General features: G+C 40.7%; 1 protein-coding gene across 8 annotated transcripts in view; it reads left to right on the forward strand.

Annotated features, from left to right (window-relative positions):
• The first annotated feature begins 411 nt into the window (after positions 1-411).
• CHRDL1 (chordin like 1) overlaps positions 412-26,784 on the forward strand; it is a 127,414-nt gene continuing 101,041 nt past the window's right edge. For 3 of the 8 annotated variants that reach the window (XM_043459116.1, XM_043459117.1, XM_043459122.1), the window contains exons 1-2: positions 414-859; positions 4,423-4,580. In XM_043459116.1, the coding sequence (XP_043315051.1) occupies positions 708-859; positions 4,423-4,580 (310 nt within the window). In that variant the 5' untranslated portion in view covers positions 414-707. Of the gene's footprint in view, positions 860-4,422; positions 4,581-26,784 lie in introns of all 8 variants that reach the window. The other 5 variants (XM_043459120.1, XM_043459121.1, XM_043459118.1 and 2 more) reach the window with 3 other exon arrangements.

Below are 26,784 nucleotides of genomic sequence, written 5' to 3' on the forward strand. Positions count from 1 at the left end.
CAGATTTCTAAGTCTTCCCCTGTCCCTCAACAGACACACACTCATCGCCATCCTGCCTTGAAGGGCACCAACGTTTTGTCACTTTACTAGCCGCCATGTGGATTTGGGATACACCTCGAAATGATCAGCAGCCTGCTATAGGGCATCATTTTCGAGGCCAATTCATCCCGCGTCCTGCACGCCGGCTCGGGACCAGACCAGGTGCACGCAGAGCGGCCGTGGTGCCGGAAGAGAGGGGGCTGAGGGCTTCCAGCAGGGAAGTCGGAGGGTAGTCGGGGTCATCAGGCCGTGAGCAAGCGGCGGGGAGCTCCTAGGCGCCTCCAGCGCGGAGCGGGAGGAGGGGCCGGAGGAGATGTGCGGTCCCTTTAAGACCCCAACGCTCGCTTAGCCAGAGGAGGGGGGGTGGGTGCCGTGGGGGCGCTGCGTGATGGGAAAGTCGCCGGCTCAGACTCACACTTTCTCCCGATTTCTTAACTTTCGGGTCGGGGGATAGGGGAGAAAGCGGCGGTGTCGGGGAGACGAGGGGGTGCGGGCTTGCAGCGGCTGCGTGGTCTCGGACTTCCCGCCCGCGCCAAGCCGCCGGCCTCGCCGGCCAAGTGGGGAGCGGGCGGCGGGCGGGCAGGTGGCCCCGGGCCGCCGCACCCGCGCCTTGGCTCTGCCCCCGGGAGCCGAGCGAACCGCTGCTCCCTCGTGGTGTGAGGGCGGTGATGTTTTTCCTCCCACCCACTTTCGAGTCCCCCCTCCCCCCTCGCACGCACTCTAGCTCTCGCCACAACCTGCGAGTCCCAGACCTCGGAGGAGCGCCCCGGGGAGCTCGGAGCGCCTGCACGCGTGGACCACGGAGGAGGCCGGTGGCCAGGTCAGTGAGCGGTGCCTGGCGCCTGCTTTCCCTCTCTTCCTTTCCAGCCTTTGCACAGGTGGGCCGTCTTCCCCCAGGGCACCCCAAACTTCCCCGAACCTGCCACCCCAGCCCGCTCCCTGCTCCAGCTGCCTGCGGCCCGGCTGGAGGTGGGGCCCAGGGCGCTGGACCAAGGTAGGTCGGTGTGTGTGTGGGGGGGTGGGTCGGCTCCCCCCGGATTCGAACTCGCCACTCCGGCTCGGCCTGCGTAGTTCCAGGCTCTGGAGCTGCGGGGAGGCCCCTTGGGTAGCCATCTAACAGGTTCTGCCGTCCCCTTAGAGATCGCGTGTGTCCCAAGCCTGTTTTGCTTGCTTGCCGAAGTGCCCTGGACCAGTAGGTGGTTCGGACGTACACAAGTTAACGAAACAGCAGAAGGGGCTGGAGGCTTCTCTGTCCTCCTTGTGGACATCTGCCTCATTTTCCGGCCGGGACCACTGGGGTCAGAGTTGGAGACGCTAAGCTCAGGGTGCAACGCGGTATTGCCAGAACTCAGGGCCTGGAAAGCCTGCCTTCTAGTTCCTGCCAGCCCTGCCACTAACTTTATGAGAATGGGCAGTTGAGTTCTCTGGGCTCCAGGATGTCCATTTTGAAGGTGGAATTGTTGTGGGGAATCAAAAGGAAGTGATGGATAGCACGGTGTTTTGCAAACCAAACTCCAGGCCTTCTTTATCTGTCATAGCAGCGATCGAGGCATCTCAACTCAGACCAGAGACACCCTGGCCTGAAGCTGCCATTTTTCAGGGACAGCCCACCGCCAGTGAAGGGATCTTTTCTTGTTGGGTGGTAGACTGGGGAGAGGATTTTAGCTGATGGACTCTGGCCTGAGACTCCAGTGTCTTCTTACTGTTTGTCCAAAAGAGAATTGTTACCCTGGGGGCTGTCCCACAGATAATAGTGAATGTAAGATCACAAGGGTAGTGAAGCCTCTAGGAAGGATTAAAGGAACACTGTGGGGCATGAAGAGCTGGCTGACCTGCCCATCCCTTAGCCTTCCTTTGGGAATGTCTCTGATTCTCTTCTACCCAGGAAACCTCTTCTGAGAACAGACAGAGCCTTGACACTTGGCCGCCCAGATCCCTTGCAGTCACAGCCAGGCAAGGAGCCCTTGGTCACCTCGCTCATTGCAAATGAACTTGGTGAATGGTTGTTTCAGGAAGGCACCTTAATGGGTACATTTCTTTAGGTTCTGACATGTTTCTTAGACTCCTGTAAAGCCCACTCACCCTCCCCCGCTCTGCAGCATTGGTCTCAGAATTTTTGTTTTCTTTGTTGTTTTCTTGTTGGGGCCTGGCTTTCCCCCAAATATGTCAATGGCTACATTTCTAAGTAACCTGTAAAAGAGCCAGTGCAAGTTCAATGGCACAACGGCCTGTGTGAAGCAGACAGAGAGTTAATGCCGAAATAACTCCAGTTAACTGGGTCAAAGTATAATTTGAAAAATTAAGGACAGTTTGGCTCTTTGCAAGTGTAAGAGTCGGCATGTTTGCTGAGCAATGCTCACTCGTGTTTATTGCTGCAGCCCCAACAAATGTCTTGAACCGTTCTCCTCCCCCCACAAGAAAAAGTTAAAGGGATAAAGAGAAATTGAACAGAGATCTGGGGAGGGAACTCTTCTAGGTTTATAGCTCCATACAGAACATAAAGGCAGGACTTCAGGATCTTGTAAATCAAAAGTGATTATTTATAAAGAGATTCATTTTCTGATGTTCTTCATCCCAGCCAGGGAGGCCACACAGATGACAGGAACGCCAAAAGAGATTAATTGCTCTCTAGTCACCAACTTTTCTCTTTGCTCATACCATTAGTTGAGACCCAAGAAAAGCAAAAAAAAAAAAAAGCCTAAGAGCCGTTTTCTTGCCAGCTTGAGTTATGAGGCAATGCTACTGTTCACCAAATCACCCAACCATTGTACAAGAAAAACAATCCAGTTGGTTCTTGCATGGGGAGACCCGAAAACCACGGCTTCAAAAATCCCCCCTGAGAGCCATATGTGATTATGATAAATTGGATTTCAGTGGTTTAAAAAAAATCTTTCTCCTTTGGAGGCTTGGGGGATAAGCTTATTAAAGAAGGCTCGGGAAGAACCTCACTGGGGTGAGTCGCTGTGTTAAAGCTGTTCATGGAAATGATTTGCTTCGAGGGAACCTGGTAACTCTCAGAGGACAGAGCTGGACATTCTGAGTGATTGAAGGAGGGCCAGAAGCTCCCAGAAGGGATCTGGTCATCAGAACCCAGGTCTTTTGAAGGCTATGAACATGTCCCAGGAAAATTTAGTCGCTGTTTAAGGAGCAGGAACGAGGTAGAGAGGCAAACCAGTGCTGCAAATCCTCGCTGATAGCATAAATTATTCTCTATGACCAGTTCTGCTTTGGTTACATACTCTTAATTTGAAACCATGGATTTTAAATTATCTGGCCAACTTCATAATATTTAAAGTAAGAGTGGTGGCATTCACATCATGGCCCAAAGACAATTCACTTCTCCAGAATGATCATCTTGTATTCCATCCAGCTCTCTATACTCAATATTTAGGTTGGACCAGCTGAAAAGATTGTTGAACTCACTTCCCATCCAATGTTAATCCCAGACTGAAATATGGTGTTTCTTGAATTATTTAAATATTTTCAAATCCCCCATTGGAAGAGTTTTGCCAGCTCTAAAGTCGATGGAAATGACCTGTGGCTGGATATAATCTATAGCAAACCTTCCCTGTTCTAAGCCTCAAAAAGCTTTCCACTCCTGAGACTGGAAATGCAGTTCTCCTATTTTTAAGAATGGTAGGTGCTTTTGGGGTGGTCTTTTGCATGGTGATGCAATGTGAACATATTACCTACTTAAGTTTGCCCAATATTCCTTAAATGGTCCATTTAAAATTTCCATTTCACAGGGGACTTCATGTGAGAGGAATATGTCTGAACCATTCAGGTGCTTACATCACATCCATTTGCTAATCACATCTGTCTTTTCCAACATAAGTAGCCAAACTGAAAATCCTTATAGATCTCATAAGAGACACAGGCAAAACACTGATCAACGCTTGCCTCATCCCTGAAGGATTAAAAATAATGGTAGTCTTGAAGCTAAGATCAGTTGACTTTCATTTCAGAAATTGTTTGGGTCACTGCCTATTATTTTTATCTTGTTTGCCAAAATGGCCGTTTTGCAAACCCCAGTTTCCCTTTTCTCCCAAAGAAAATCTCTTGAGAAATCAACTTTAATTCCCTTAGAAATGAGGATTTCAAAATTTATTTTTTCTTTCCTATGACTTGCCTGTAAGGATTTAGCCTTAGCGTTGGATAGGATACATGTATGTTCATCCACTTAAATTCCCCCCCCCCCCCAGTCTTTGCAAGGCAGGAGAGGCAAGTTCTCTTTATTCGCAGGAAAACAGTGCTTATTACACTTATGTAAATTCCCCTGGCCCTTCCCACCCCCCCCCAGTAGGTTAGAAGCCTGAGATAAGAGGTCTCCATCAGTTCCAGTAGATCTATTCTAAGTCTTTTTGTCTACTTTCTTCCCAACAGCTTGAGTACACTGGGCCCTGAAAGTTTCAAGTTGCCTTTTGCACTGGCCGGAATGAGAAAAAAGTGGAAGATGGGCGGCATGGGAGGCATGAGATACATCTTTTCCTTGTTGCTGTTCTTTCTTTTCCTAGAAGGAAGCAGAACAGAGCAAGTAAAACGTAAGTGTCTTGAGTTTAAAAAAAGCAAGATACTTTCTTGTCATTTCTTTAAGAATGTGCTTATAATCTGAAGAGATTGCAAGTTAACCCAAATGTGGCCCTGCCACGAATCTAAGAAAGTGAATGTTACTGGTTTATGCATGAGTTGATAAAAGAAGGAGAGCTTTGAATCAGGCCAATGAATTTGGGGCTGTTTTTCTGATTATCATATAGTTTTCATCTCATAGAACACATGACACATTAGCTTATTTTCCGTTTCCTGTTCTAAACTGTACAAATCTCATTCCATTTTACGTAATTCTAGAAATATCTGACAGATGAGCTGGATTTTATCCCAAATTTCAGACTCTTCTGCAAAGGTTTTCACTTTATGAAAAAGAATAGCACAGAAAAGAAAAAGAATAACACAGAAAAGAAAAAGAAAAAAAAAGTAAAGCAGGCTCTGCCTATTCCCTTCTGCCGAAAAACGAAGAAGGAAAAAACCTTCACATGAACTGGATTGAGATGAAAAATCCTTTAAGGAAATTGAGATTCCAGGGACCGTGAGCAAATTGGATGCCATTTGTTGAACGGAACGTCCCCGCAAAGCCAGGGAATATTTCTAGAAAGTCAGCGATCCGTGTCATGGGCTGACACATTGGAGAAAGCCGAGTGGCAGAGAAAGGGGGGTAATTAACCCTCCTTGCGGCCACATTTGGGAGATTTACGAGTAACCATTGACATCTCTGCTCTTGTTAGGAGCTGTCTGCCTGCCTTCGCCCACTGTGAGCCTCGCTTTCTTTGGGCCATTTGCAGCCACCTCCAAGGTGGACCCTGGCTCTGCATTTGAAGGAAAAGCCCTCTCTCTAGTTCCCCTTTTTGGCTGCATCAAAAGAAGCACAAAGTGGAACTGGTCCAAGACAGGGCATTCTCTGCTCCACTGAACTTATTCATGAGAAGGAACTGTGTAAATATGCCTGGTAGGAGCTGAAACAGCATCTGAAGCCCATCACTTCAACATGTATCTCCTTTATCAGCTTAAGTTAAATATATCAGGCATGAGGCTCTCTGTTAGGGAGAACAGTGCTGAATCTGTTCCACTGTTACCTGTCTTTCTGCTTCACTATGGTTTTCATAGTAAAGTGAGTCTCCTTCCTGGGAGAAATGGGGCTTTTGATTAGGCTTTTAAACATGAGTGATCCATGGTAATCTCTCGTATGTTCGAGACACAAAAAAAGGAAGTTTGAGCAGGACACAGTAGGAGCAAGAGAGCTTAAATCAGCCTCTTCTCTTGTAGTCCTCAACCGAACTTCTTCTGCTTGAATACGTAATCCACCTCAGAACCCTCGTCTTCCAGAAGTTCTCCTTGATTTAAGTGGATGTAAGAGAAAAGTTGTCCAATCCATTCTCAGCTAAGCTCACAAACAGCTGGACTTAAAACTCCTTTGTTTCTTAGGGAGAAACTTCCCTATGGCTTTGTGGCAGCATGGGGAAGCTTGCAACTCTTAGGAGACCATCTTCTCTGGGAAGCCTTCCATATTAATGAAGAATTGAGTAATATTGTCCATAGAAATAGACAATTAGAGCTTAATTGACAAACCAAAGAAAAAATGTGATTGAAAAATGATTGACAGACCCCAAACTATCACTGTCTAACATTTCCTACTGCCTGTGAGTCTGTCCCAAGCCCTTTGGATATTCAATTGGTGTCAAAATGATTATGTAACAGATGGCCTAAGGGACCAGTTCTGGGCTAGTGTTTCCAGCTTATAGTCAGATAATGAGGCTTAGGTCATGGTCATTCCCTAATCATTCTTTGGGGCCTGACCCAAGCTAACTGTCTCGAAGATATGTGCAAAGTTATCTCCGCTAAAAGGAAACTCTAAAAGTCTATGCCTTAGGTATGTTGCCTTGACACACATACACACTCACACACACACATACACACACTGCATGCACAGAGATTTATGTTGCAGCTCTACAAGACATTAGAAGCAGTAGGAAATGGTTGCATAAATGATCCTTGTAATGTACTCTCATGCTACCAAACACTCCTTATTGAAAATGATAGCCCTGGAAAATGCTTATATTAGCTTATTTTGAAATTTCTTAAATTATGAAATGAATACTACTCATTGTACAAAATGACGTGAAAGTATCTGAACTTCATAAAGAACCTGTTTCTCTCAACACCCATTCTAACACCTCAGGGATGACTGTACTATTAATAATAGTTTTCTATTATTCTATTAATAATAGTTTTCTGTTTCTTCCATGCTATTTTCTGTTATCAAAACATACATATCTATAGGGATTTTTTCTTTTACAAAATTGGATATTATATATATGTATATATATATATTCCTTATAACTTGCTTTATTCAGCAGTGTGTCCAGGACACCCTTCCATGTCAGAACATTGCAGCGTAACAGTACCATATTCATTCTAACGCCTACATAGTACCCAATTGTATGAGTGTGCCATGGTTTGTTTAGATAGTCCCTATTTGTAAATATTTTGATTGTTTCCAGGTTTTGTTATTACTGTAAGTAAGGCATTATTGAATGCCTGAAAGCAATTAAGCAAGTATTTGTGAGTAATTGTCAGGTCAAAGTGTATGTTCAGTTTTAATCTTGGCGAAAACTGTCAAATTGTCCTTTCAAAAAAAGTTGTATCAGTTTATACTTGCACCATATATGTATGCATGTCCATTTCTAATTCCTTCACTAAAAGTATTATTAATCGTTGTATTCAAAGGCCAGTATACTAGAGGAAATCATGTTTTAGTTGTGCTGTGAGATTTTCGTATTACTGGAGTATATTTTCAATTACTTTTAATTCAATTGTATTTCTCCAGTGAATTGGCTATTTTTCAGTTGGGTTGCTTGTCTTATTGATTTGCAAAAGCTTATTTATTAACACTTTGTTATTTCAAATGTTGTTATTAACCTTTTGTATTTCACATATTATTTTCCCAGTCTGCCATTTCATTCAAACTTTGTATAAGCCATATTTTCCCATATAGAAGTTTTAAATTTTTGTGTAGTCAGATCTGTCATTCATTTCCTTTATGGCTTGTGGATTTCTTCTTATTCCTAGGAAGATCTTTCCTACTCCATATTCTTATATTTTTTTCTACTTCTTCTATAATTTGGGGTTTTGCCCATAGTTCTCTCTTCTATCTGAAATTTATATTCATGCTTGGTGTGCAGTGGGGCTTTCCAGGTGGCTCAATGGTAAAGAATCCACCTGCCAATGAAGGAGACAAAGGTTTGATCCCTGGGTCAGGAATATCCCTTGGAGAAGGGCATGGCAACCCCACTCCTGTATTCTTGCCTGGAAAAACCCATGGACAGAGGAGCCAGCCTGGCAGACTACAGTCAATGGGGTCGCAAAGAGTCAGACACGACTGAGCGTGCACGCACAAACATGGTGTGCAAGAGGGAACTAATTTTTTATCTCTGGGTAGTAGTTTCATGACTGTTATTTTTGTTCATGTTTATACTTCTGTTTATTCCAAAGATTTCACAATTGGCAAATATTACTTTGACAACAGGAAAAAGTCCTTTGAAGTAAAAGGAAATCAGAATTCCCATATTCTGCTGTTGAGTTCTAGAGAAGAGTAAGTATGGAAATGGAAAAAGGAAAATGAAGGGAAAAAATAACAGAAAAACTTCAAGAAATGTGTAAGGATCGTAAAGTTTCATGTCTCTCCTTGCTGCCTGATACTGTTTTACTCAAGGAAGCCAAGGTTTTTTCTCATTCATGGGCTGGTTTGAGTATAAGCATGTTGGTCAAGGCAGATGCTCTGTAGCATGTTTGCTTTCCCATTTTAGGCATCAGGATGGAATGAGGGGCGATGCTATTATGGTCAAAGACACTCAACTGGTGTAGAATCTGAGGAGGTCTGAAGGAAATGCTTTCATAGCAGAAAGCTATTTGCACAAGGAAAAGTAGAAGTGGGTGCTGCCACTTGCTAGTAGATAATTAGCCAGTTACCTTGCTCTCACAGGAGGGAAAACCAGCTCAGGAACCCAGGAAATATGGACAGTGCCATCACAGTGGATGAATGAGCCATTTATGGCTTATATAAAAGTTTGTTACTGTCCAAAAGCAGCGAGGTTTGAGGTCTTTAGCTGGGAAAATGTCTTTCTGTAACTCCATTATGCTCAGTTGTTAAAGTTGTAGTCAAAAGAGGCCAGGAAGTTCTTTTGAAGTTCAAAGAAGCGTAACATTCAGTGCATAATATTCATGCAAATATAGGACAAAATGAGCTGAAGAGTTTGCCTCTTTTGGCAGATCTGACTTAGGTAATGAACTATTGATCAAAGTGAGGTGGAAGAATTGAGTTGTTAAGAATATTTAATTATATATTTCAAACGAACCAGCCTGTGCCAAGGCTGGCAAAAGTCCTTGGGAGAGAAATGGTTGGTGTATTTCATGGCTTCTGTGGCTGCTTTATAAGGTGGGTTAGCTGGATCTTCCAAGGGACTAGATTCTCACTCATTTTTCTCCTTCGGAGAAAAGCTTCTAACATTTGCATTTGGCTGAAAATGGGCCTCTGAACTTCCCAGGAAGGATGAGTCCCCAAAAGATTGAAGAGAAGGAAGATAGTGAAATTTTGAGACACAGGAAGCATGGTCTTCTGGAGCCTACCCAGAGCCTCTTTATTGTGAAAGTCAACCCGAAGGGCTGAGTCCTCCGCCTCCAGGTGATCACTTGGACATTCGAGGTGATCATTTGACAAGACAAAGAAATGAGCCGAAGAATAGACCTATTCACATCTTAAAAGTTCAGATAGGTAGAAGTAGAGTAAATGAGAATGCTTTAAAATTAGCTTAATGCATTTCAAGGTATATTCTTAATTATTTTCTATGTTGGGAGGGACCAGTGGTGTTGGCTATGGAGTCCACTTTGATCCAAACCCCAGATCCACGACTTTCTTACTTACTTTGGGAATGTTGCTTAATCTCTCCAGCTTTAGTGCTCTTATCAGTACAGTAGAGGAAAGAATAGTGTATTGATCGTAAACATGGTCATCTAAAGACTCGGTGATATTGTGCACACAGAGGGCTGTGTGACAGTGGCTGGCACACAGTTTTTAATGAGTGGTAGCTTCCCTGGTGACTCAGACAGTAAAGAATCTGCCTCTACTGCAGGAGACCCGGGTTTGATCCTTGGGTCAGGAGGATCGCCTGGAGAAGGGAATGCCAACCCACTCCAGTATTCTTGCTTGGAGAATTCCAGGGACAGGGGAGCCTGGCAGGCTACAGTCCACAGGGTTGCAGAGTCAGACACGACTGAGTGACTAACACACACACACACACACAGCTATTAGAGTAACTCTCTTACAGGCCAAATGATATCACCTTAATTTTCAGATGAGAAACTTGAAACTGAGTGAGGTCAAGTGACGTTGTACAAAGCCAGACAGCAAATCCAGGGCAGCACCAGAATGAAAACCCAGGTCTCCAGATTCGCTGTTCTGTTCACACCACCAGTTTGTGTCTAGCAGTTCTTTGAGGAAGCCAGTGCCTTCTCTTGAATAGGAGCCCAGTGCTTTGCACATGTGGAGAAGGAAATAGCAACCTACTCCTGTATTCTTCCCTGGCGAATCCCATGGACAGAGGATCCTGACGGGCTACAGTCCATGGGGTTGCAAAGAGTCGGACATGACTGAAGTGACTTAGCATGGCATGCACAGCTTTGCACATGGCAGCCACTTAACACGTGAGATGATCTGAGTAAATGAATAAAGAACTTTGTAATCAGAATTCCAAAGACAGGCAGTATACTATTTGGGAGTTAAAAGATAGAGTCTAGGACTAAAGTTATTCTGGAACCAAAATAAGCTAAGCCAAAGGAAATTTGTGAGGAAGGTTAAAAATATGTGCCTTTATGTCTATGCCTCTTAGATTTCCCTGACTTATCAGTAGGATTGGAACGCCCTCATAGTCCAGTGGAGAGTGAACTGTGCTCTAAGTCAGGAGACCTGGCTTCTGGTCAGTTCTATTGCTCGCTGTGTGGTGTTGGTTGAGTCATTCACGCTCTCTCTGAACTAAAGATTCTCTACTCTCTGAGAGGAATTCTTGCCTTCTGGACAGCAAACTCAAGGATGGGAGAATAAGAGGTTGCACCGGGGGGGAGGGCAAGGGAAACCAGAAAAATTAAAATTAAAATGTTAGTCGCTCAGTCATGTCCAACTCTTTGAGACCCCATAGACTATAGTCTGCCAGGCTCTTCTGTCCATGGGATTCTCCAGGCAAGAATACTAGAGTGGGTTGCCATTTCCTCCTCCAGGGGATCTTCCTGACCCAGGGATTGAACCTGTCTCCTGAATTTCAGGCACATTCATTACAGTCTGAGCCATCAGGGAAACCAAGGCTCTGTCTTTAGATATTTGGAGCACACTTGGACTTTTATCATTGTCACAAGGTCTTTGCAAAAAGTGTTTTACTCATTTAAGATTTATAGCCTGCTACTTCTAAAAAGATTAGATATAGGTTATATAAGAAAGAATGGGATTCCCTGGTAGATCAACTGGTAAGGAATCTCCCTGCAATGCAGGAGACCCTGGTTCGATTCCTGGGTCGGGAAGATCCCCTGGAGAAGTGATAGGCTCCCCACTCCAGTATTCTTTGGCTTCCCTGGTGACTCAAATGGTAAAGAATCCACCTGCAGTGTGAGAGACCTGGGTTCAATCCCTGGGTTGGGAAGATCCCCTGGAGGAGGGCATGGGAACCCACTCCAGTATTCTTGCTTGGAGAATCCCCATGGACAAAGGCACCTGGCAGGCTACAGTCCATGGGGTCACGAAGAGTCAGACACCACTGAGCGACTAAGCCCAGCACATCACAGCACATAGGAAAGAATAGTTGCAAGATAACTTTTTAAAAGATAAAACACAAAATAGAGGCCATCTGACCAAAGTAGAAAGGGTACATATTTTTAACACCTGATTTGGTATCATGGGGCTTCCCAGGTAGCTCAGTGGTAAAGAATCCACCTGTCAATGCAGGAGATGCAAGAGATGCAGGTTTCATCCCTGGGTCAGGAAGATCCCCTGGAGAAGGAACACCCACTCCAGTGTTCTTGCCTGGAAAATTCCATGGACAGAGGAGCCTGGTGGGCTATAGTCCATGGGGTCTCAGAGAGTCAGATACAATTGGGTGACTGAGCATGCACAAAGGTTGGTACGTTACAGTATTCACATTTCTAAGTTGGTGTATGCTTCCTCACAAGATAAAAAGAGAAGCTTTCCATTGGTTGGCAAGAGAAAAGTACAATTTCATCTACCTCCCACTTAGTCAAATTGTATTAATGATGGGATGTTTGCATAAAGTACATTTCGGGTGGTACAAAGACACCAACTGTAACCTTGGTTTCATAGAAGAAAGAAGAACCATATTTGGCACTTCTCTGTTAACTCTCTGTAAAGGAATAGGGCAAACATTAAATTATATCTCAAGTTTTTTTATAAATGCTAAGTTAATGTAGTCCAGATAGTTTAACTTTGAATGATATAAGCTAATCGAAGGCTAGAACATGGAAATGTTATACATATGGTTGTTTAAAATGTCTAGTAGACTGCGTTATCAGATGCCCTAAGCAAAGTTTACATCAATGTGATTTTTTTCTATTTAAAAATAGATGTCATTTTTCAACATTCAGAAGAAAATAAAAGTATTAGAGAAACAAAAGTCATTGGTAATCTCAGCATTTATGTTAATCATGGTTAATTGGCATATAGACTTAGAGTCTTTTTTTCTATGCAACTACACACACACACACACACACACACACACACACACACACACACACACACACACGGGCTTCCATGGTGGCTCAGATGGTAAAGAATCTTCCTGCAATGCCAGAGACCCAGGTTAGATCCCTGGGTTTGGAAGATCCCCTGGAAAAAGAAATAGCAACCCACTCCAGTATGCTTGCCTGGGAAATCCCATGGATAGAGGAGCCTGGCAGGCTATAGTCCATGGGGGTCATAAAAGAGTTGGACATGACTTAGCAGCTAAATGATGACAACACATATATATTATTTTATAAAAATGAAGCACTCAAGCAGGATATGTGCCCAGTAGTGGGATTACTGGGTCATATGATAGTTTATTCCTAGTTTTTCGAAAAGAATCTCTATACTGTTCTCCATAGTGGCTGTGCCAGTTTACATTACCACTAACAGTACAGGAGAGCTCCCTTTCCTCCACATCCTCTGCAGCATTTATTGCTTATAGATTTTTTTTATGATGGCCATTCTGATTGGAGTGAGGTGATACATCACTGTAGTTTTGATTTGCATTTCTCTAATAATGAGCAGTGTTAAGCGTTTTTTCATGTGTTTATCGGCTATCTGGGTGTCTTCTTTGGAGAAGTATGTGTTTAGGTCCTCTGCCCATTTTTTTTTTCCATTTATTTTTATTAGTTGGAGGCTAATTACTTTACAATATTGTAGTGGGTTTTGTCATACATTGACATGAATCAGCCATGGATTTACATGTATTCCCCATCCCGATCCCCGCTCCCACCTCCCTCTCTACCCAACCCCTCTGAGTCTTCCCAGTGCACCAGGCCCGAGCACTTGTCTCATGCATCCAACCTGGGCTGGTGATCTGTTTCTCTGCCCATTTTTTGATTGGGTTGTTTGTTTTTCTGATATTGAGCTGCATGAGCCATAATTCAAAAAGACACATGTACCCCAATGTTCATTGCAGCACTGTTTATAATTGCCAGGACATGGAATCGACTTAGATGTACGTTGACAGATGAATGGATAAAGAAGTTGTGGTACATATATACAATGGAATATTACTCAGACATAAAAAGGAGCAAGCTTTAGTCAGTTCTAGTGAGGTGGATTAACCTAGAACCTGTTACACAGAGTGAGATAAGTCAGAAAGAGAAAAAGAAATATCATATATTAATGCATGTATATAGAATCTAGAAAAATAGTACTGATTAACCTATTTGCAGGGCAGGAATAGAGACGCAGACTTAGAGAACAGACTTGTGGACATAGCAGGGGAAGGAGAGGGTGGAATGCATTGATAAAATACTGTTGAAATATATACATTACCTTATATAAAATAGCTAGCTAGTTGGAAGTTACTGTATAACATGGGGAGCTCAACCCAGTGCTCTGTGACAACTTAGATAGGAGGGAGGCTCAAGAGGAGGGGACGTGTATGTATATTTATGGGTGATTCACATTGGTGAATGGCAGAAATCAACACAGCATTATAAAGCAATTATCCTCCTATTAAAAAATTTAAAAAATGAAGCACTGATTAATCATGGATTCTCTAAAGTGCACCTGTAGTGGAGATTTAGCCTATGTTGTCTGAAGTGAAAACTGGATATGTTGGATACCAGTTGTAGGACACACAAAGTTGATTCTGTTGTGAAAAGTTCAAGAGCACAACTTAAATTCTTGACCAAATAGTAAGTAAACCTCCTTTAGCAGAGACTTGTGCAGCTGAGGTGCTGATAGAAAGAACAATTTGTTTTTTTCAGACAAGAGCTTTGATTTTTTGCCCAAAGTCCTATGCCAGATGACAAGTAAGAGATGATTTTAGCCAGAAAAATTATTCAGATCAGGTTTCACCAGTTGAGCAGCCTTTCTGTAAAAGTATCTCCCATGGCTTATAGTAACGACTAATGAGAATACCATCAAGTCTCAGTTATCCATGTTAATGGGAGATAGAAGGGCACAATGAATTGAAATTTCATGGAAAATCTTCATTTCTCAACTTAGCCAATGATGTCACCTTGCTCAACTCTCAAACCTCTTCGAAATATGGACCTTTTCTTCTCAATGAGTTTGCCCACCTGCTAGTAGAAAAGGTAGTAGAAAAGGCAGGTAGTGGGAAGCCCAGGCTGTGCATAGGCCACTTAATATATGTTAAGTTGAATTAATTTTGGACAAATGATCCAACAAGTAGGAATAAGATAATTAACTCCCAGATAAAGAGAAATAAGCTATATACTCAAAAGTGAAGGACTTTGGTTTCTCTTGGCTTTCCGTTTTCACTGGCTTCAATAGCCTGAAAATGAAGTCTTAAAGCACTGAGGAATTCTGACTGAGACTTCAGTTCTAGAAACCCAGTTTCCAGAGAAATAGGACATTTTTTTTTTCTGTAGTGACTGCTACATCATGCCCTTCGTTCTGATTCAAGTTTGATAAATGTCAGAAGAGAAGTACTTATGCTTTTAATTTTTTCCTTCACTATTATAGTAGCCTTTAAAAAAATACTCAAAAAGGAATTTGTTTACTTGATTTGTCCTCTCATACAATGAACAGCAAAGATTCATCTCTCCCTTTCCACTGACTTTATGTGTTATAATAAAATAAATATTATTGTAGTACTTAACATGATGATGTGTCTACAGTAATAGCTCTTATCGAAAACTGTTCATGGGAATGTTTTCTTGCCTTTAGACTGGTGATGAAGTTATTGAACTTTTGACCTGGTGCTGGGTGCTAGACAGTAATGGTTGGGGAAAACATTGATGGCATAGAAGCACATCTTTGTTGTTTACTTTTTGTCATCGTTTCTGTTAACAGGGGCCCTTAAAGTAGCAGGGATTACCACTTTTAATTAGGGCCACATGAACCCATTTGAAAAATAGCTATGATGATACAGGTTGAAGGTCCATCTCAAATGTTCGTTGAAATTCCCTTGGGACCAAGTTCCACTCAACAGATACCATGAGTCAATGGTAAGTCATGAAGTCTCTGGACTTCCCAGGTGGCTCAGTGGTAAAGAATCTGCCAGTGCAGGAGCCACAGAAATTAATTTTGGGTTGGGAAGATCCCTTGGAGATGGAATATGGCAACCCACTCCAGTATTCTTGCCTGGGAAATCCCATGGACAAAGGAACTCGGCAGGCTACAGTCAATGGAGTCACAAAGAGTTGGACATGACTGAGAGACTGAGCACTTGAAGTCTCCAGATGGTATCACTCGGGTACTGGCAAATGATAAGTTTACTTTGCTTGCCTGCATCTCCTTCAAGTTGTTGAGGTATCACTGCTTCAATAAAATCAACTCACTTGTGCTTCTTGTCCAAGATGATATACTGGAATTTGAGGTGTGGTCAATGTTGCTGTGTAACTCATGAAAGTTTTTTAAAGTTCAGACTTACAAGAATGTGCTGAAATGGACTTTATCATAGTTTCTGAAAATTGAACATTGTTCCATATACTCATGGAGAAATCAGCTAAGTGCCCAATCTTGGACAACCATGGTAAAACATGTCTTAACGATTATAGTTTTAAAAAAAGGTTTTAGTGTTTACTTTTGCTATGTAGTTGAAATCAGTGTCAGTAATTGCAGAAGTGTTGTTTTATAGCACCAGTGATATTACTGTTTAGCTCCTTGTCTCTACCTTCAGTTCCTAAATTTGCTCCTTCCAGGAATTTGTTGATTTCTCTTTGGAGCATAATTAGCCAAATACCATGTTGCTGAGGTAATAGGACCAGAGTACTTGATGAAGACCACCATGTTTGCATTTATGGTCAGGTTTTGATGCATAGTTAGTTTTTGAGTAAGATGTTTTCATCCTCAAGATGCATAGTTTGTAAGACTATAGCACTAGTGGTAAAGAACCTGCCTGCTAATGCAGGAGACATCAGAGACGTAGGTTCAGTCCCTGGGTCAGGAAGATCCCCTGGAGGAGAGCATGGCAACCCACTCCAGTATTCTTGCCAGGAGAATCCCATGGACAGTGGAGCCTGGCGGGATATAGTCCACAAGGTCGCACAGAGTCGGACATGACTGAAGCAATTTAGACCTTGACCTAGTATTGCAATGTGAGATAAATGCCATGTATTATGAGAAAAATGCTGATGGGTATAAAGAGAATGAAAAAGAACTTTTAGCTGGGTTACTCTTATCTTCCCAACTCTATTTCATAGCTCTTAGAAGCATAGGCACTATTTCATACTTTATAATTTGTCCTTGAGATAAATACCAAAAAATGCAAAGTGAAGTCTTCCTGTTGTATCATTTCCTATAGTCATTCGAGTATGGCTTGGCTTCACTACAGATGACACCTGATTCTTTAAAAGGTGAGCCAAACTGTGTTTCCAGGTAGGGTGGGAAGGGTGGTTTGAGAAAAAGTTAGGCAAGAATGTGTGGAAGCCCTTATTTTTTAAGTTCTAAAAGTGAGTGACATGCACTTTACACTCATGTAGCAGGACAGGCAAAATGCTACAGTGGTTTCAGTCCTTGGTTCTGAGGCCAGCCTTCTTAGATTTGAATCCCAGCTCCATACCTTGACTACTCATGTCAACTTAGGCAAGTTACCAAACCTCCCTGTGCTTCAGATTCCTCGTCTCTAAAATGGGGCTGATAATGGGATCTAGCATGTAGGGTTGTGGTAAGAATTTATTGAATTCATGGATGTAAAACCCTTAGCTTATAAGACATGTTCAACAAATTTTGTTGTTATTTTTCTTATTATTGTTATCATCACGCGCATCTTGCTCAGTGTTCTTCAGGACCTGGTTTCTTGGCCTCTTTTTACCTTTATCTTCTACCTCCTTAGCCTTGAGCCAAATTTGGAGCAGGAAAATTCAGATCAATCAATTTCACACATTGTCTAGCAATACTCTGTCAAGAGACTGAATTTGGGGCAAACAGACTGTTGACTGAAACAAGATATTTGGATCATCTGTGGTTGTCATGAATAGTGGTGAGCTCAGATATATTGAAAGGATCCATTTAAGAGTTTCTATGAAGAAATCTGTCTTAAAGATATTTTAGAGAGGTGATAGCAACTTGCTTAACAGCTGTAGATAAAGAATACCCTCCTTGTGGCTTCAGTGTATACTGTTCCTTTGGAAATTGACTTCCCTGCAAGTTAGAATCTTAATTTGGAAGTGAGTTTTAAAAATATGTAAATGCACATGAAACCCACATTTTGATAGCTTGCCTTATTTTGGTGCTTGCTTAGTCTTTCAGGGGTGGGTCCTTATCTTTTATTATCCCATCTCTTTATCATCAAAAAAGGAATAAATCACCCAACCATGCAGATCACATTGCTAATAATGAATGCTCATCCAGTTTCATATTTTAAGTAGGTAGATCTCATGTCAGCCTCTGAGTGAGCTGATTATTTCTGGCAAAATAATCCAGAATCAAACACATAATGCACAGTTTCCATCTTACTTTGCAATGTGAATTTAAATCAACAAAGTAATTTCCAGTTTACCTCCATCCAAGTATTAGCAATTGAAGAACCATACAAGTAAGGCAATTTATGCCAGCCTAATAATACTACCTAAATAGCCTCCTTCATGGATTTGCTTCTAAGTGTATACTCAGATTTTTCTGAAATGTCTAGGTGAGCTGTATATATGAAATGCAAATAACTTAGATATTTTAAAGATTATGAATTTGTCGAATTTATTTTAGAGAAACAGTCATTCTCTTCTCACCAATATGTGGAAGTTTGCAAAAAGTGCCTCATTTATGTTTATTTTGGGAAATTCATGATTTATCTCTCCTCAGTTAAACATACAGGGATTGTTAAAAATATTTCCTACTTCATTCTATAACACTGAGGAGTAGAGGTCTAATTTGTGTATTTACCAATAAAATTGTATTCCTGAGACTTGGGTGAAAAATATACAACTTTTGCCTACAAAGTAATTTTGATTTTTCTGAGTTCTTTTAATTGATAAATGGTCTTGAGTACTTACATTTAGTCCAGAATGTAGCTTAATATAATAATATTAAAAATAATGATGGTAATATCATAAAAGGAGAAATTAAATGTTACTGATAAAGAAAAAAAATATTGTTTCCATTTGCCATCACCAAATTTGCAAAGTTTTAAGCAATTAAAAACACTGGATACAGTGTTGGACATTTTCACACACTGCAATTGGAAAGTAAATTAATGCAGCTTTTCTGGAAGGCAGCTTGACAATGTAGATTGGGAATTTAAAAGTGTTCATAACCTTTGACTCAATAAATCTAGCTCTAAGAATTTATATTTAGAAAATAACCAGTATTACATACATTAGTGTATATGCAAGGATATTTATTTTTTGTTTATTTTTTTGGCCACACCTAGAGGCATATGGTGGAGAAGGCAATGGCAACCCACTCCTGTACTCTTGCCTGGAAAATCCCATGGACGGAGGAGCCTGGTAGGCTGCTAAGAGTGGACACGACTGAGCGACTTCATTTTCACTTTTCCCTTTCATGCATTGGAGAAGGAAATGGCAACCCACTCCAGTGTTCTTGCGTGGAGAATCCCAGGGACCGGGGAGCCTGGTGGGCTGCCGTCTATGGGGTCACACAGAGTCAGACACGACTGAAGTGACTTAGCAGCAGCAGCAGAGGCATATGGGATCTTAGTTCCTCGACCATGGATCTTCTACTGCCTCCTGCAGTAGAAGCATAGAGTCTTAACTACTGGACAGCCAGGGAAGCCCCTATATACAGGGATATTTATCACGGAATTTTTTTAAAACAAAGAAAAGGATACAATTTGAACCCTCAAATAGGGGATTGGTTAAGAAATTATGTTTCAACTGTGTTAATGACAAATCATGTCACTAGGCATGTGGTATAGGGGGAATATTTAATGGCACAAAAAGTGTTAACTTTAGAACATAGTGTATAAAATGTATATTGTATATGTTGTTAATTATATAAATAGAAAACTTTATACACCTTTATGCACAGAAGAGAGACTAGAAAGAGCTTTTAGTTTCTTGACATGTAAAGAGCGTAAAGTTGTCACTCCTATTGTCACAAGAAAAAAGGCTTAAGGAAATGAAAATCAGCAAGTCCTCTTAAAATCACAGAAAATTGAGGTCACAGGGCAGACTGCCTTGTGGTTTTTACTTTGAAAACTGGAAAGACAGGTGAATACAATCACCACTGCTGAATCCTGGTTGGAGCTCTTAACGGGTAATCGACTAATTGCTGGAGAAGGAGCATGTTCTAGCTTGAGAGAGAAAAACTCCTTTTTGTGAGTTTTTACCTCTAGGATCCCCACCAGGTTCTCAGGTTTGGTGAAAAATTTATAATTGTTATAGGTAGAGGAGGGGGAAAAGTAACCATTTTAAATAAGCCTAGGGTTCTTTATTCTCATTAACTAAGGCCTGGCCTCAGTTCAGTTCAGTTCAGTTGCTCAGTCGTGTCTGACTCTTTGCGACCCCATGAACTGCATGCAGCACGCCAGGCCTCCCTGTCCATCACCAGCTCCCAGAGTTTACTCAAACTCATGTCCATTGAGTCAGTGATGCCATCCAACCATCTCATCTTCTGTCGTCCCCTTCTCTTCCTTCCCTCAATCTTTCCCAGCATCAGGGTCTTTTCAAATGAGTCAGCTCTTCGCATCAGGTGGCCAAAGGATTGGAGTTTCAGCTTCAACATCAGTCCTTCCAATGAACACCCAGGACTGATCTCCTTTAGGGATGGCCTGATTGGATCTCCTTGCAGTCTAAGGGACTCCCAAGCGTCTTCTCCAACACCACAGTTCAAAAGCATCAATTATTTGGTGCTCAGCTTTCTTTATAGTCCAACTCTCGCATCCATACATGACTACTGGAAAAACCAAGGGAAATGATTTTATCTTAGACTAACTAATTTGGGTTTTATCAGGGTCTCACCACCCTGGAACACCTTCACTGGTGGCTCAGTCAGTAAAGAGTCTGCCTGCAATGCCAAAGATGTGGGTTTGATCCCTGGGTCAGGAAGATCCCCTGGAGAAGGAAATGGCAACTCACTCCAGTATTCTTTCCTGGAGAAATCCATGGACAGAGGAGCCTGGTGGGCTACAGTGGAATGCAACCACCCTGGAAGAAGGAATATATGCCCAACTCCAATAGCTTTCCTGTCTCACCTACACTGGTGGGGAGGAGCAAAGTTAATTACTGCTTTTGAAGGTCACAACTCAGGGACATGGATCACTAAAAACTGAGAGCTAATAATATGATTATAGAACATTTCTCCTTCCCCTATAATTTGCTACACATCAGTTAGGATCCTGTATAATAAGAGGAGATTGAAAGACCTGCAAGCCTTCGACACTGTTTAAGAAGAAGAATCTAGGGAAACCCGATAACAATGGAAAAGATAAACAAAGACACTAGGCAGATTTTAGCCTCTGACACCATGGCTACAAAAAACAGTAAAACTAGCCTAACTCCTAGATAGATTAACGTAAGACCTCACACTAACGCTCCATTTACTTCAGTTACTGTTACTCGGTACATCATGTCTGACTTTCAATAAAAAATTACTGGGCATGCTAAAAGGCAAAAAAAAAATCAATCTGAAAAGACAAATCAAGCATCAGAACCAGGCTCAGATATGGCATATATTTTGAAATTATCAGACTTGGAATTTAAAATAAATAAGATTAATGTGTTGAGAACTCTAATGAAAAAAGGAGGCAAAATGTAAGCATATATGGGCAATGTAAAAAGAGATGAAAAATAAGAATCAAAAGGAAATGTGAGAAATCAAAAACACTGTAACAAAAATGAAGAATGCTTTTGATGAACTCATCAGCACACTGGACATGATTGAAGAAAGAATAAGTCATCTAAAGATATGGCAAGGGACTCCCCTTGTGGCTCAGTGGTAAAGAATCTGCCTGCCAGTCCAGGAGACACAGATTTAATCCCTGATCTGGGAAAATGCCACAGATTTTTTTTCCAGCATCTGGGAAAATGCTGCAGAGCAAGCAACTAAGCCCATGTGTCACAACTATTGAGCCTCTGTTCTAGAGCCTGGGAACTGCAACTACTGAGCCCATATGCCACAGCTACTGAAGCCCACATGCCCTAGGGCCCATGCTCTGCAGCAAGAGAAGCCACAGCAATGAGAAACCCACATATTGCAACAAAGAGTAGCTCCCTGCTTGTCACAACTAGAAAAAAGCCCTTGCAGCAATGAAGACCTAGCACAGCCATAAATAAATAAATAAATAAAGCATGCCAAGAGAAATGTCCCAAACTGAAAATGTGATCAAATTCAATAGAATATTCAAGAACTGTGGGAAAATTACAAAAAGTGTAACATGTATGTAATAGGAATGACAGGAGATGAGAGAAAGGAAAAGGAAATAATGAATTAAGTAATAATGGCTGAGAATTTTTCAAAAGCAATGACAGACACCAAAGCATGAATCCAAAAAGCCCAGAGAACACAAAGCAGGACACATATGAGAAAACTTATACCTAGGCATATCATATTTAAACTGCAGAAAATCAAAGACAAAGAGAACATCTTGAAAGAGGAAAAACACATTACATGTAGAGGAACAAGGATAAGAATTGCATATTATTTCTCTTTAGAAACCATGCAAGCAGGAAGAGAGTGGAATGAAGCACTTAAATTGTTGAAAGAAAAAAATCCATCAACCTACAATTCTGTATCCAGCAAAACTATGCTTCAAAAGTGAATGAGAAATATTTTCTCAGACAAACAGAAATTGAAGAAATTTTTCACCAATTGACCTGCCTCGCAAGAAATGTTAAAAGAAATTCTTTAAGAAAAATGAAAATAACGTCAGAAAGTCAGATCTATATAAAGAAGGGAAGAGTGTTAAAGAAGGAATAAATGAAGGTAAAGTGAAATCTTTTATTTTTCTTATTCTTAACGTAACAGAATAAAGTTTGTTCAAAATAATAATAGCAATGGTGTACTGAATAATTATAGTTTACAGAAAAGTGAAATGAATGACAGTGATTTTATAAAGGATGGGAGAGAGGAATTTGGAATACTCTACTACAAAGTACCTGCAATGCCTGTGAAGCAGTATAGTGTTATTTGAAAGTGGATTTGCTGCTGCTAAGTCTCTTCAGTCGTGTCCAACCCTGTGTGACCCCATAGACAGAAGTCCACCAGGCTCCTCTGTCCCTGGGATTCTCCAGGCAAGAACACTGGAGTGGGTTGCCATTTCCTTCTCCAATTCATGAAAGTGAAAAGTGAAAGGGAAGTCGCTCAGTCGTGTTCGACTCTTAGCGACCCCATGGACTGCAGCCTACCACGCTCCTCCATCCATGGGATTTTCCAGGCAAGAGTACTGGAGTGGGGTGCCATTTAGATTTGTGTAAATGTGTATTGTAAACTCTATGACTACTACTAATTAAAAAGATGAGTATAATTGATATACTAAGAAAGAGAAAATAGAATAATAGGAAATGCTGAAATAAAGCCATAGAAAGCAGAGAAAGAGTGAAATACACACACATAAGAAAAAAATCAAGGAAAATGAATAGAAAATAATTACAGATATTGTCAGCATTAATCCAGCTGTATCAATAATCACTTTAAATGTGAATGGTCTATATACACCAATTAAAAAACAGACTATCCAAGTGGATTATAAAAAAACAAGACCCAACTATATGTTGTCTATACATTTTAAATGTAAAGATACATATAGATTAAAAGTAAAAGGATGCTAAAAAATATCCTCCAATTAAAAATAAACAAACTTTAAAAAGTAAAGGGATGGAGAAAGACATAACATGCTAACACACTAATCAGATGAAAGTGGGAGTAACTGTATTAATTTTAGACAGAGCAGACTTCAGAGCAAGGAAAATTATGTGTATACCTAACAGAGCATCAAAATATGTGATGCAAAAATGGATAGTACTGCAAGAAGATACAGACAAGTCTACTATTTTAATTAGAGAGTTTAAAACTCCTCTATTAGTAATCAACAGATCCAGCAGGCAGAAAGTTAACAATGGTATAGTTGAACTGAACTACACCATCAGTCAATGGAATCTAATTGTCATCTGCAGAGTATTTCATCCAACAACAGCAGAATACACATTCTTCTTCAGCTCAATGGAACATTCATCAAGATGGACCATATTCATGGGTCATAAAACACATCTTAACAAAACTTATAAGAATATAAATTATATCAGTATGCTCTCAGAACATAGTAGAATTAGACTGAAAAATCAATAGCAGAAAGATACCTGTAAAAATATCAAAATATTTAGAGATTAAACAATATACTTCCAAATAGCACATAGGCCAAAGAAGTCTCAAGTGAAGTTTAAACACATTTTGGATTATATGAAAATAAAAATATAATTTATAAAAATTCTAAGCAGTGCTTAGAGGGAAATTTATAGCTTAGAATTAATATATTAGGAAAAAAGACAATATCAATAGTCTCAGCTTCCACCTTGAAGTCACTAAAGTGAAGTCGCTCAGTCATGTCCAACTCTTTGTGACCCCATGGACTGTAGCCTACCAGGTTCCTCCATCCATGGGATTTTCCAGGCAAGAATACTGGAGTGGGTTGCCATTTCCTTCGGAAACTAGAAAAAGAAGAGTAAATCAAACCCAAAGTAAGCAGAAGAAAAGAAGTTTTAAAAAATTAAAGCAGAAATCAATGAAAGTTATACTAGGAAAACAAAAGAGAAAAATCAATGAAACCAAAGTCTGGTTCTTTGAAAAGATCAATAAAATAGATAAACCTCTAGTCAGATTAACTAAAAAAGAAGGCACAAATTACTAATTTCAGAAATGAAAAAAAGGCCATCACTATCACCAGAACTGTCATAAAAATATTATGCACAATTCCATGCCAATAATATGATAACTTAGAGAAAACCTTACCAATATCTGGGAAGATACAACCAACCAAAACTCACACAAAACAAAATAGGCAATCTGAATAGGCTTATGTCTGTTAAAGAAATTAATACTCTTTCAAAACAGAAAGCACCATGCCAAGATAATAAATTGGTGAATTCTGCCAAACATTTAAGGACATAATACCAGTACTCTACAACCAGTTTCAGAAGATGTAAGCAGAGAGAGAGCACTCCCTAATTCATTCTGTGAGTCCAATCTTACCCTAATACCAAAATCAGGCAAAGACATTGTAAGAAAGGAACTACAGATTAATATCTCCCATGCAAAAATCCTCAACAAAATACTAGCAAATTGAATCCAGCAATGTAGTAAAAATCCAGTCAAGTGGGATTTTTTTCCAGGCTGTTTCATCATTCAAAAATCAATTAATGTAATCCATCACATCAGTAGGCTAAAAAAGAAAAGCTACACGATTATATCAACACATGCAGAAAAATCATTTGACAAAAGTCAACACTATACAGTGAATGAGAATAGAGGGAAGACTTCTTCAACTTCATAAAGAACATCTATAAAAAAAATCTACAGCTAATACAACACTTAACGGAGAGAAGCTATATGTTTTGGCCTAAGATCAAGAACAAGGCAATGGTGGTGTTTCTCACCATTCCTACTCAGTGTTGTATTGGAAGCCCTAACTAATGAAGTAAGATGGGAAATGGAAATAAAGTGTATACATATTTGGAAGGAAGAAATGAAACTACCTTTGCTAGCAGATGACATGATTATTTTAAAATCCCAAAGAATCAACCAGAAAAACCCTCCTAAAATTAATGAGCTATTAGAGTAAGGTTTAAAGGTATGGAGTTAATATATGAAAGTCAATTGCTTTCCTATATACTGTTAATGAACAATTGGAATTTATAATTAAAAACACAACACCATTTACATTAGCACCAGAAAATGAAATACTTAGGTATAAATTTAGCAAAATGTATATAAAATCTATATGAGGAAAACTATAAAACTCTCAGGAAGGATATCAAATAACTGGAAAGAGACTCCATGTTCATGGATAGAAAGACTCAATATTGTTAAGATACTAGTAGTTCATAACTTGATCTATAGATTCAATACCATTCAAAATCCCAGCAGTTTACCTTGTGGACATCGAGGAATGCGAAGTCAAGTGGGCCTTAGGAGGCATCACTACAAACAAAGCTAGTGGAGGTGATGGAATTCCAGTTGAGCTATCTCAAATCCTAAAAGATAATGCTGTGAAAGTGCTGCACTTAATATGCCAGCAAATTTGGAAAACTCATTCCAATCCCAAAGAAAGGCAATGTCAAAGAATGCTCAAACTACTGCACAATTCTACACATTTCACATGCTAGCAAAGTAATGCTCAAAATTCTCCAAGCCAGGCTTCAGCAGTATGTGAACTGTGAACTTCCAGATGTTCAAGCTGGATTTAGAAAAGGCAGAGGAACCAGAGGTGAAATTGCCAACATCTGCTGGATCATTGAAAAAGCATGAGAGTTCCAGAAAATCATCTACTTCTGCTTTATTGACTATGCCAAAGCCTTTGACTGTAGAACTGTAGAACAGTTCACAACAAACTGTAGAAAATTCTGAAAGAGATGGGAATACCAGACCACCCGACCTGCCTCCTGAGAAATCTGTATGCAGGTCAAGAAGCAATAGTTAGAACTGGACATGGAACAACAGACGGGTTCCAAATCGGGAAAGGAGTACATCAAGGCTGTATATTGTCACCCTGCTTATTTAACTTATATGCAGAGTACATCATGAGAAATGCTGGACTGGATGAAGCACAAGCTGGAATCAAGATTGCCAGGAGAATATCAATAACCTCAGATATGCAGATGTTTGACACCACCCTTATGGCAGAAAGTGAATACTAAAGAGCCTCTTGATGAAAGTGAAAGAGGAAAGTGAAAAAGTTGGCTTAAGGCTCAACATTCAGAAAACAAAGATCATGGTATCTGGTCCCATCACTTCATGGCAAATAGATGGGAAACAGTGGAAAGTGACAGACTTTATTTTGGGGGTGCTCCAAAATCACTGCAGATGGTGACTGCAGCCATGAAATTAAAAGACACTTGCTCCTTGGGAGAAAAGTTATGACGAACCTAGACAGCATATTAAAAAGCAGAGATATTACTTTGCCAACAAAGGTCTGTCTAGTCAAAGCTATGGATGTGAGAGTTGGACTATTAAGAAAGCTGAGCACCGAAGAATTGATGCTCTTGAACTGTGGTGTTGGAGAAGACTCTTGAGAGTCCCTTGGACTGCAAGGAGATCCAACCAGTCCATCCTAAGGGAATTGGTCCTGAACATTCATTGGAAGGACTGATGCTGAAGCTGAAACTCCAATACTTTGGCCACCTGATGCAAAGAACTGACTCATTAGAAAAGATCCTGATGCTGGGAAAGATTGAATGCAGGAAGAGAAGGGGACGAGACAGGATGAGGTTGTTGGATGGCATCACCACTCAATGGATATGAGTTTGAGTAAACTCTGGGAGTTGGTGATGGACAGGGAGGCCTGGCATGCTGCAGTCCATGGGGTCTCAAAGAGTCGGCCAGGACTG

The sequence above is a fragment of the Cervus canadensis genome, chromosome X (genome assembly GCF_019320065.1).
Source record: "Cervus canadensis isolate Bull #8, Minnesota chromosome X, ASM1932006v1, whole genome shotgun sequence".
NCBI classification, from domain to species: domain Eukaryota; kingdom Metazoa; phylum Chordata; class Mammalia; order Artiodactyla; family Cervidae; genus Cervus; species Cervus canadensis.